Source organism: Branchiostoma floridae, chromosome 4, assembly GCF_000003815.2.
Source record: "Branchiostoma floridae strain S238N-H82 chromosome 4, Bfl_VNyyK, whole genome shotgun sequence".
NCBI classification, from domain to species: Eukaryota; Metazoa; Chordata; class Leptocardii; order Amphioxiformes; family Branchiostomatidae; genus Branchiostoma; species Branchiostoma floridae.
The window spans coordinates 23126601-23138350 of record NC_049982.1 but is presented as its reverse complement, the minus strand read 5'-3'; the positions used below and the strand labels follow the sequence as shown (position 1 = coordinate 23138350).

The 11750-nt window shown below is 41.5% G+C and overlaps 1 protein-coding gene across 1 annotated transcript; it reads right to left on the bottom strand.

Annotated features, from left to right (window-relative positions):
• Positions 1-6528: 6528 nt before the first annotated feature.
• On the bottom strand, positions 6529-11373 carry LOC118414716. The gene is made up of 6 exons (XM_035818913.1): positions 11186-11373; positions 10520-10704; positions 9987-10080; positions 9415-9494; positions 8692-8905; positions 6529-7847 (listed from the first exon to the last, which is right to left on the bottom strand). Exons 1-6 carry the CDS (start codon positions 11337-11339, stop codon positions 7096-7098), a joined length of 1479 nt encoding a protein of 492 aa, XP_035674806.1. The 5' UTR covers positions 11340-11373; the 3' UTR covers positions 6529-7095.
• Between the last annotated feature and the right edge of the window lie 377 nt (positions 11374-11750).

The window sequence follows — 11750 nt, the reverse complement described above, 5'->3', positions numbered from 1 at the left end:
TACTGTATTCTCTCTTCCTCCAGCTTAGATCGTGACTGTAAAAAATTATGCAGAAATGTTCGAGGTGGTTTTATGTTCGCGGTTTTCGCTGTGACGAATTCAGCGCGAAGTTAAAGCCATCGCGAACATTTTTCCATTATAGCAGCAAGTATACAAAAGTAACGGGTTCCGCACTGATGTTCCAGTGCTGAATCAATGGGTCGAATCGGCCTCAGCACTGGTTTTCCAGTGCCTCAGCACTGGAAATCCAGTGCTGATTGTAGTCTCAGCACTCGGTTTCCAGTGCTGACAGGAGGGCTTCGAGTGCTGAAGCTGCCTCAGCACTGGATTTTCAGTGCTGACGCCGGCTCAGCACTGGACTTACAGTGCTGACGACCACTGCAGCACTGGTGTTCCAGTGCTGACAGAGGAGACCGTTACTTTTGTATATTTGCATTATAGCAGGAGACTGCAGTCTATGGCGCTACCACCGAGAACACCCCATTTCCCGCTACCGCGAAAGTAAATTCCGACGAACTTTTAATGCATTTACAGTATCACACTGAGTGCCATTGGTACGAGACGTATGACACCCAAGATGGTGGACAGATCAAAACAAAACACAGCGACGTCGCGTTGCATTGAGAATCGCATTTGCTCTCCGTGGCTTTATAATCGATCTGTAAAACACTAGCTTGCAGTCGAGGAATTATACGGCGGCGAGTGCCGTGGACTTATAACAAAAGTTGGGCACGTGGTACAGTTACCTGAGGATTTTCATCCCTTCAAGGGAAATTCAAAAGTCTGTTGGGAATTTTTCATTGTCCTGGACTGGCGGCCTGGTGCTTACACGAAACACTGAGGTGGGTGGCTTTCTCGTTGGAATTTGATAAATATCAATGAAATTATCCGCCTAATGGGACATTGACGTTGATAATAACAATTATGCGTTACATAAGTTTTTTTACGTTAGCTATTTAACACTAGAAAGGCCGACATTTGCTTAAGAGCAAATACAGCATATTTCAGCCATACCCCATCCCACGCAACATTGGACTGTTCCAAATCACCCCTGCGCAAAAATGGAACATCCTCTTAACAGTACATTATCCCCCAAAGTGGACTGGTATTGTGAATTGATTCCAGGTAAAAACAGAGCTTGCTTCTATTTTTCAGAAAATGACAATAATCACACCTTCCATTCAGAAAATTTTCATCATGACTGAAAATTGTTGAATGACTTCATGTAATGTCATTAAAAATTTTCAGTACGATAACTAGGTGTAAGTTTAAAAAAGTACAAGCTCCTTGTGATGTGGGTACATTTATTATTGCAGTGAACTTTTTTTATTCAAGTAGGGCATACGATTTAATAATTATCAAGCAGGTGCAGGTACTGTAGGAGCGTTCGTTTTTTTCAAGCTGTAAAACTGTTAAACTGTTTTACTTTGTATGCAATGAGCCATCGAGCCTATTCTTATTTTTAAGTTTAACAACTTCCTGCCAGACCCGGAAGATACGATTGAACCTTGTTCGAGGATTTATTTTCGTCTGTCTGGTCAGTCTGTTCATACCCTGGCGCTGAGAGTGTTTTATTGGGCTGAAACTCTGGCAGTTTAAAGTTACTTACAATTTAAATGTTCAAAGTTTATGTCAAACAACAACAGCACTAGGAAATGTGGCCACTATAGACAGGTGGTCACTATAGAGAAAATGCTGATCTATTGACTAGGAGCCATACGTTACACATGATTTCAGTACACTGATCATTAATCATCTAAACATTGCACAGGTAAGCCAATTGTTTAGATGTACAATTAAGTTCAAATAATTCTGAAGAGAAATATTGATGAGAAAATAATCATTCTCGCCACTGTCTAACTTATAATTACGTATCAAAACTAAACGCAGATTTTCTAACTAACGCACCTTTCGCCGACTTCATCAAAGGACCGCCGGCTATCAATCAAACACGGCTGTTGATTAGACTTAGAGTTTCAAACAGTCATGTGCTGTGTGCCAGTTGACAGCGAACTTCATGCTATGTGCTGTTTTACATTGCTTGGACCTTCTTTCCTACAGCGGTGCTTCTACAAAATATTTAGACTGTAACACTGAGTCCCACATGTTTTATAGAATAGAATTTGACACAGAACAGCGTTTTTGGCTGGGTATTTTTCTTGAAACATGTCCGTGGGAATATCAGCGAGGCAGCGACGGCGATATCAGACCGTCAACAAAAGTCGCACGGCGGCTAACGGCGCAGCGAAGATACGAGGGTGCTTCAAAAAGTAATGTCACTAGTTTTATAACAGGCTCATTTTTTCCTCGAATGAGATGAAATTTGGCACAAAGGTAATGGCATATATCCTCTTGAGATTAAAATATCTCAATTTGTTGTTCAAATTTTTATGAGCAACTGAGTTGATTTCTAGATAACCATACCCCTGGAAGTTTGTCAGAAGATCAGTTCCTCTAGACCTGACCCTCTTTTAACTACTGTAGGAAGCCGAAATTTTGCCCATATGATAACACATGTCTTTATAGGTCACATGCCAATTTTCATTTCTGAACTCCCAATGGTTCATGTTTTACAGGTGGTAGAAAGGAGCGAGTTACTATATCACAGGCAGTTTGATTAATAGCCAAATACGTGGTTTATTTATCAAAGGTTTTGTATCAACCATTTTCCATCAACCAAAAGATACGAAACTTAGCACAGTTATTGGTTGTTTCAAGACAAAGAAGTGTGCAATGTTTGGTTTCTTTCTGTTTATTGAAAAGTCCACTACAGAAACTTTAATCAGCCCACCCCTGATTAACGACAACGATGACCTCACTTCACCCAAGAAACGAAAAAAGAAAACATGATTGGATTTCAAAGGTGAACATTGGCATGTGCATTATGAAGAAATAGAACTTAATACATGAGTAATTTCAGCTTCATACAATAGCTACAAGTGAGTCAGGGACATTATCAATTGCACATAAATTGAACCTCTAATTTCTTTCGACGGGATAACAAGGGTGTGGTCAGCTAGAACTCAAGTCGGCCACTTATAAAAATGTGAACAACAAAGTGAGATATCTCAATCTCAAAAGGAGATATTGCTTTACCTTTGTGCCAAATTTCAACTCATTCGATGAAAAAATTAGTCTGTTATAAAGCTAGTGACATTACTTTTTGAAGCGCCCTCGTACTAGCGCTATAAATAAGCGCTTCAACTAAGGATGGCAACCCGTACAATATTTTTGTATACTGTTGAGCTAAGTAAAGTTTGTTGTTTATGAGGTTTTAGTTGTCTTTGAAGCTTTGACCCGAAATATTTTAAAGTCAAACTGCTGAAGAGAAGTAAGTGACTGCTATGATTATCGTAGATATGGCCCTAAAAACTGATAAAAGAAGCCTTCTCAATAGTCTAAAAATGCAAGAGCTTCCGGGGGGGCTTCGCCCACCTGGGTCCCCCCCCACAGTGGCCCTGCCCCTGGACCCCGCCAGGGACATTCGGCGGCCCCCGGACCCCTGTCCGATGCTTTGTCGGCGAGAAGTCTGTACGGCGAGAAGTCTGTACGGCCTGAGTCTTCAAGTTAACGTATTGTGTGGTCCCGCTTATGAATATTAATTAGCCCTCGATTTCCTCTTCGCTGATTGGCTGAACCATTAATTGAATTAACTCTTCCTGCCGGCTAGACGCAGGTGCAGATGTCGGCTCTGTGGGGTGAACGTCCGAAAGGTCATGGCATGGAGAACGAAAGAAAACCAATTTCCCCTAAAAAAAGTGCTGAAATTAAGCCTTTTACAGTACTTTATGCCAAAAATTTTACTTGGATCATTTTACCAACTATCTTATGCCTATCTATACCAAATGTTACTCATACCAGGGTACAGGGGTGCAAAATATACCGTTATAAGACCGTCAACAACAGTCGCACGGAGCTAACAGCGCAGCGAAAATACCATCGCTAGCGTTTCAACTTCGGATAACAAGTTATAAGTACTGTTGAACTCAGTAACGTTAAAGTTTGTTTTTAGTTGCCTTTGACGGTTTGACCTGAAATAGTGTTACGCTAAACTCCTGAAGAGAAGTTAAGTGACTGCTGCGATTATCATAGATATGCCCCTAAGAACTGATACAATATAAAGCCTTCTGAATAGTCTAAAATGCGAGAGCCTTAGGCGGGCTTCGCTCCCCCTGGCGGGAACACTGCTATATACGGGATCATGAGGCCCCGCTTATGAATATTAATTAGCCTTTGGCCTCCTCTTCGCTGATTGGCTAGGTCTTTGATTCAATTAACTCTCCGGCTGACGCGCACAGGTGTGGCTCTGTGCGGGGTCACGGAAGGTCACGTCAGGAGGCCAAAAGAAAACAAATTTCCCCTCAGAAAAGTGCCAAAATTAATCATTTTAAAATTGTTTATGTCAAAAATTATACTTGAAAATCTGTACCAAGTATCTTATGCCTATCTATACAAAATTTCAGGTCATTTAATTGTAATACCAGGGTACAGGAGCCAAAAGTGTCATTTTTTGGTCAAAAATTGGCCAAAAATCGCAAAAATAAGCATTTTGTTGCACTTTACACCAAAAGTGTTATTGAATTTATATGAAGGGATTATCAAGGCACATCTGTGTCAAATTTCAGCTCATTCGGTTGCAATACCAAGGTACAGGAGCCTAAAGTGTCATTTTTTGGTCAAAAATTGGTCAAAAAATCGCAAAAAATAAGCATTTTGTTGTACTGTACACCAAAAGTGTTATCGAATTTATATGGGGGCATTATCAAGGCACATCTCTGTCAAATTTCAGCTCATTTGGTTGTAATACCAGGGTACAGGGGCCAAAATATACAGTTTTGGTCTAAAATTGACCAAAAAATCTCAATAAAATCATTTTAGAGGCAGATATGAAAAAACTGAGAAAAAAGCATCAAGGTATTGGCCCATTCTACCCCTGTGCCAAATTTCAGGTCATTCGGTCCAGGAACGGCGGAGATGAATCACTTTGAAGATTTGACAGGAGAAAGAAAGAAGAAGAAGAAGAAACATTACGAATACAATATATTTCACCATACTATGTATGGCTGAAATATAATTATAGCGATGTAAATTTACATTCAACGTTGCATCAGATAATTATTATGTTACAATTTTAAGACCTTATATCCGTACACAAAATAAAGCGCTTACCAACAAGCTTTCGATCAGTCCTCTGATCCTTATCAAGTCACACCTCTGGAACGGTGTAGGGAAGCACCGGGTAGGAACTTAAGACTGCGATTGTAGCTTAGAGTTGGCTGGCAAACTTGGTATGGTTGGAAAGGTCGCTTAGCAAGGAATAGAAAGATGAAAACCGCAAAATATTCGGATACTTCCTTGTCGAGATATTCTTGAGTATACGGAGTCTATTTGGGCGCAACCGCTAGCTATCTTTTGGAAACACCGCCTGTCACGGCACCGGGTAGGGACTTAAGACTGCGATTGTAGCTTAGGGTTCAGGTTCCGGTCTGGCACACTTGTAATGGTTGGAAAGGTCGCTTAGCAAGGAATAGAAAGATGAAAACCGCAAAATATTCGGATACTTCCTTGTCAACATATTCTTGAGTATACGGAGTCTATTTGGGCGCAACCGCTAGCTATCTTTTGGAAACACCGCCTGTCACGGCACCGGGTAGGGACTTAAGACTGCGATTGTAGCTTAGAGTTCAAACTCCGGGCTGGCAAACTTGGTATGGTTGGCAAGGTCGCTTAGCAAGGAATAGAAAGATGAAAACCGCAAAATATTCGGATACTTCCTTGTCGAGATATTCTGTAGTATACGGAGTCTATTTGGGCGCAACCGCTAGCTGTATTTTGGAAGCACCGCCTGTCACGGCACCGGGTAGGTTGATGACTTCTCGATCATAGGATCACCTTTACTAACCGCTAACTAACCACCGAGCGCTCGTGGCACCCTAGAAAATGCGCACCCTTCACTTCCGGTGGGCTAAACTTGGTATCCTTTGAAAGTTCCATTGGTAAGGAATTGTAATCCGCAAACCGCTTTGAAAGATCGTGCTTTGTTGCCGAGATATTCTCGATAATAGGGTCACCTTTACTAACCACTAACTAACCGCCGTGTTAGAAGTCAATCTGACTGTCACCAATTGTCACTTTATTATGAGTCGACCCTTGTATTTGTGCACATGTACTTAGCCCGAAAGGCCAGATATGTACAATAAAGGTAATCATCATTATAGAACAATTTGTTGCTTTGCTTCGTTACTTTGTTGCCGAGATATTCTCGATAATAGGTTCACCTTATATAGCCACTAACTAACCTCACAGCTAGAAAATCCGCAATCTGAAAGCATCTTCCGGTTTGCTAAACTTGGTATCGATGGAAATATGTGTTGGTACATTATTGTAATCCCGCAAACCGCTTTGAAAGATTGTGCTTTGTTGCGTAATTACTCTTCTATGATACCTTCTATAGTATTGCATTTTTAACAGTTCGTCTCTCAGAACAGAAAACCATGAATTAAAACTAGAAAGGCAACATCTTCGCGAAAATGCAAAATTCAAAATGTTTTTGTCAAGCTATTCTCACACAATTCTGTACCCTACATGTTTGCCCTAGTGTATTGTGAGCGAGTAAAATAATACATATTTCATTACCATAAGTATACTATACTATTAAGCTCCCCAATTGTGTGCAAGTAAAAACATTGCTCATACTAGTACTCAAAATCTAAAACACCTAATGTCCAATCTACGCTACGATATGCTACAAGCGGAAAAGGAAAAATTAAAAAAAAATTAACACATCAGCAAACAATTTTTTTACCTAAGAGGAATACCGAGGAAAACATGACAAGAGATCCAAGCAACCTAGCTATAGGCTATAACGGGCACCTCACTGAAGTAGTGGTACGCTGACGGCTGCGTCCTAAATTCTTATCCTTGACTTGATGGTAGGAGTGTCATGAAAAACACACAAAGGGTAAAATATTCGTTTCTTTCCGATGAAATTCGTTCATGGGTTTTTGTCAAATCGATCGATCCAAATTTTAGTCAAAATCAAGCAACATCGCCAACGTGCCACAGCGTCAGCCAGATACTCGCTTTAACTTAAGTTTAAGCAGCATTTTTTGGTTGATATCCCAAGTTCAAGTTCATCAGATCTTTCACTCTTTTACTGTCAGGCTGAAGACTTTCAAACTCTTTCCTACACTTGCTTTGTCCCACATTCTTGTAAAAACATTTGCCTGCACTGATAGGACTGCGTGCGTCTGGTCCCAAAAGGTGCAACAGTAGCATGCTCCTAGTTTCCAACCCGGACCAAAGCCAGTCCTGCCCAACGGAAATGTCCCGGATGTTGCTCGTCTTCCTAACAGCGGCCTGACGAAGGAGCTCCTGAGAATCAAACCGAGGTTTCGCGTTCAGCCGCCTGTGGTCAGCGGCGTCTCCGCTGACAAAGAAAGATTTGAGGTTCGGGTTGAAGTAGTACGCCACGGCTGCCACACTCGACTCGTCATGGACAAGATAGTCGCACTTAGACAGCAGCAAGATATCAGTGAACACCTCATCACCTATCGAACGCGCGGAATCTTTATCCTTTACCTTGAGCTTAAGCTTGAAATCATCTCCCCTAGCAGCCTGGATGTTCAAGACTTTGTCATCTCCGAACTCGGCCTTGAACACCCCCAAAACTTCGTCCAAATCACAAGCCAAAAATATGCGGAGCTCTTTTCCAGCATTTCTTGCCGTTGGCGTTGCATTTGTGATGAGCTGACGTACAACTCGTACGAAATCCTCGAGTCCTGGTGTCTTCTGCCCGAAATAGCCCATCTCTTCAATGTGGCCTTCATCCAGTCTCACATGGACACCTGTACGTAGATAAAATAGATCATAATATATTCACGTGTCACCGTGAGACATCGTGTCACACCAGGTCCACTGATTGTATGTATTAAGCAACTACCCTTGCGTGATCCGTCCTTCGCGCTGTGTTATTTAGTCATAGCCAGCCGTCAGCCAATCAAATACAGTACTCCCCCTCCTATTATTGGAGGGAAACGTACCAGCCAATCACGCTAGCTGTTGACCGAAGGAGATGATCGGCTGGTGCCGACTGGCTAAAGCTAAAGCAGTGACAAGGTCGGATCGCAGGCCAGCACAGCAGGACCATGCCCTGCTGTACACAAGCAGTGGCCATGGATGATATGAGACAGCTTTTCATTTCATCGAAGTCATAAAATCGTCATCAAACATTGTTCTGATTCTCCTATCAGATGTATGACCCTTTAACGTGTACAAAGACGGGTTAAGGACTAGCCTGATACCAGAGGACTGGTTGGAGTCAAGTATACCCCTTCTTACAAAATATTACTCCTCTGTTGCTGTTGAGGAAAATGAGCAACACTCAGTTCAACCGTGGGACTTCCAGTATTATTAATGTTCAGGTTAGAATTGCAAAAAAAAGTAGTCTTTTGTAACTTAAGTGTACCACCAGCATCAAATTGAATAACAAAACTAGATTTTTCAATATTCAAATGTTCAACTAAACGTGAGCATGATTATGTACACAGGCCATCCTTAAGCTTTTAAGAGCTTGTATTTAGGCTAAATAAGTGAGGATATAAAGATATTCGTACGCATATGTTTATGTTAACATTGTATTCGAATATATATTTATTTACCGCGATATGCCAACTACTAAGTTCGACTAACCTATGTTGACAGTTTCCGCCATGAAGGATTTATAGAAAGCATTCACGGTGTTGTGAAATCGGGCAGCAGGCTTGACGTAACCGGATATGACGTGGTTGACAAGAGCACGAGTCTCTGCTGTGATTGGCTGAATGTATGTTGTCACCTTGTGTTCCATGTCGGCAAACCGGAAATCATACAATTCTCCAACTGCTCCTCGTCGAGTCAAATATGGCTGAATTAAATCAAAGATTGCGTCGATGAATCTATTTATTCATTGAACAACAATTTCATGACATACAAAGCAAGGCAAAATGCTACAATAGCCTTTTTTCAGAAGATGAAACTTTCATTATTTGGGCAACTTTGCTATTTGGGTAACGTTATAGAAGATCCTTCACTGACATGACGTATGCAGCTGCATTATTGGCATATTCCAAGAGAAACCTCCAGAATGCATCAATATTAAAGGTTAAACCTCATCTGATGAAGCTATTGCGTAGTGAAACTCTAGTTTACTAGAGCATTACAGGAATTGTTATCAATCTATAATAATTTACATTCTTTTGGTTATCATGCATCAATTGACGGAAATACTGATATAGAAGACGACGGCCATACAGTACTATGTACATATAGCAAACGTTTGTGTGTAACACTACTCTTCAAATTCCAGGACCTGGATGCAAATAGAGAGGAAAGAAAGTCTCCACATAACAATTCCTCCTCGTCAAAGATACATACCGATTTGCTGACTAAATTGTAGAATCCAGGCATGACGCACACACGAGTCTTCGTGCGCTGTTCTATGCCTTCGTTTACAGCTGAATGAAGAAAAGAAGAGAAATAAAGGATAGGAAAATACACATCAACGCTGGAGTCTATCAACTCAAGGATGAGAGTATGAACCAAATTAAAGCAGAATGTTTGACCTGGAATATTTATGACGTACATGAAAACAAGAGAAATAATTGAAATTGTCATATACAGCATTGATGCTACATGATAAAAGTTTCCAGCGGATATACCCTGTAACGTAACAGCTAGAGGGCGGAATTTGCACACCTTTCCACCTTAGTTCAAATCCAAGTGCCGTCTGCCACACATGCCTACAACTTGCCCACAAGAAAAGATACAAGCATACTTCAGGACGTGTATACGCGGACTTTCGCACAGCACGTGTGTGATTTTGGAAAAATTTCAAGTCGGACTCAGTACTATTAGCGTAAAGTAGGCTCCGCTCCTGATGCGTCGCCAAAACTCGTCATTGAATTACTAATCAAAGACATGGTAGACAACATGTGAAAAGGCTCTACCTTCGAAGTACCATGTCCAGTAATTCTTGCCATGTCCAGGCGGCCCGCAGTAGTCACAGTCCGTCCAAATGACAGTAGGAGTGAATCCTTGAGCCTGTTGTATGGTTATAGAGGATGAATATAATTCCTTTGTCTCAATGTTCCAAACATTATAACAGGTGATGTAACGCTAGTTCACCTTTATCCGCGGGGTAACCTTTATTCATTGTCATTCAAAGCAGGGTATTTAGGTACATCAAGGGAATAGGCGGTACTTCTAAACTGCAAAAATGCTGAAAATATTGCAATTTGAAACCAATGTCCGTTGATGTGATGTCCCTATTTAACCCTGTTTTTAAAAGCAACGGATATAGGTTACCAAACGGATAAAGGCGAACTAGCGTTATCATTTGTGTGTCGTCTTGAATAAAATGAGCGGTTGTTGAGCGCGCAGAAATTTATCATCATTGTTGTGTAGGAAAGAGAGGAAGAAAGAGAGAGAAAGGGAGAAAGAAAGAGGGGAGGAATAATGTAGGGTTAGATCTCATAATTACCAGACAGGTTGTGATATCGTCGATTGTCTGCAAAACGAGGGCGCCAAAACCGATTCCGTCGCACAATAAGAGAGACGGTTCGATGACGCAGGCGGTGACGTCAGCGGTGTGCCCGTCATACTTGGAGTTGTGGTGGACGGCCATAGGAGTCTTCAGTTGCAACAACGGCTCCATGTAGCTAAAGGCTGGGAAAGGAAAGGAAATGGAATTTAATGGAAAGTTTATCTCAAAAACAACAAATTCATTTCTCGCCTTTTTTGTATCTCAATAATCTCCATGTAATATGTTGAGGAAGCTGAATCATAACGTTTTCCTAGCCGCCATAGCAGGCTTTCTGGGGCCTTTTTTTGGCTCATAATACACATACCTCCGGAGGCCGGCAATCAGAAAACGCCAGCAATCAGCGACCGAGTACAAATAGAAATGGCCAGCAGAAGTGTATCATGAGCCAAAAAAAGGCCTGCTATGGAGGCTAACGTTTTCCTAGCTGCCTTTTTTGTCTCAAACTAGATAATCTCGAAGCATATTTGGAGAGGATAAATTGTTCTGCTTTTCTAGCTGCCCCTCTCTGCAGAAAAAAAAAGTTGCCTCCATAACATCTGCTTGGAGGTCAGTCACCGAACAGATCACCTGTTGGCCTATAACTTCGTAAAGAAACGGCCCCACCTGTTACACCGATATAAATGCGCGTAGCCAGGTTCAGGTGCAGAACTGCACACAACGAGACAGTCAGCACTGCTGCCAGGAACAGTCGACGGCGTTTTGTAATATAGACCATCCTTTTCAGGAGATGATAGAAATAGCGACGCGAAACAAACATCGCTGTCGAAAACCTCGAAAGTCTCTCGTTCAACCGGTACGGGCTATGTAAATTTTATTGTCTTTCCCTCCTGTTGGGGACTGTACGATATCAAGCAGGGGGTGAGTGGGGGGCTTTGTGCAAAAAGGGAAGAAGGGCCATGGAAAAATTTTGGGGTGCCCGAGTTGGGTTCGGGACATATATTTTTTTTTCTTTTACGTATCGGTTATATACATATATCATCCTAAGTACCGACAATTCTCATTTCTTTCCATGTTCTTGCCAACTTGGAAATGTTCCACAAAATTGCTATCATTTTACATGAAATCTTGCTACAGTTCGCTCACATAACGTTATATATCGGCAGAAATACCGAAAATCAGGAATGTAATTCGATACATGATGAGAGCGTAACTTACAACCGCTCTTGGC

Bases quoted from the DNA above. Each gene is read 5' to 3' on its own strand.
- LOC118414716 (XM_035818913.1), bottom strand. From the start codon at position 11,339: ATGTTTGTTTCGCGTCGCTATTTCTATCATCTCCTGAAAAGGATGGTC. The intron at 10,081-10,519 runs GTAATTATGAGA...ACCATACAACAG, and splicing joins ACGATATCACAACCTGTCTG to GCTCAAGGATTCACTCCTAC. The intron at 7,848-8,691 runs GTTAGTCGAACT...ATCTACGTACAG, and splicing joins GGCGGAAACTGTCAACATAG to GTGTCCATGTGAGACTGGAT.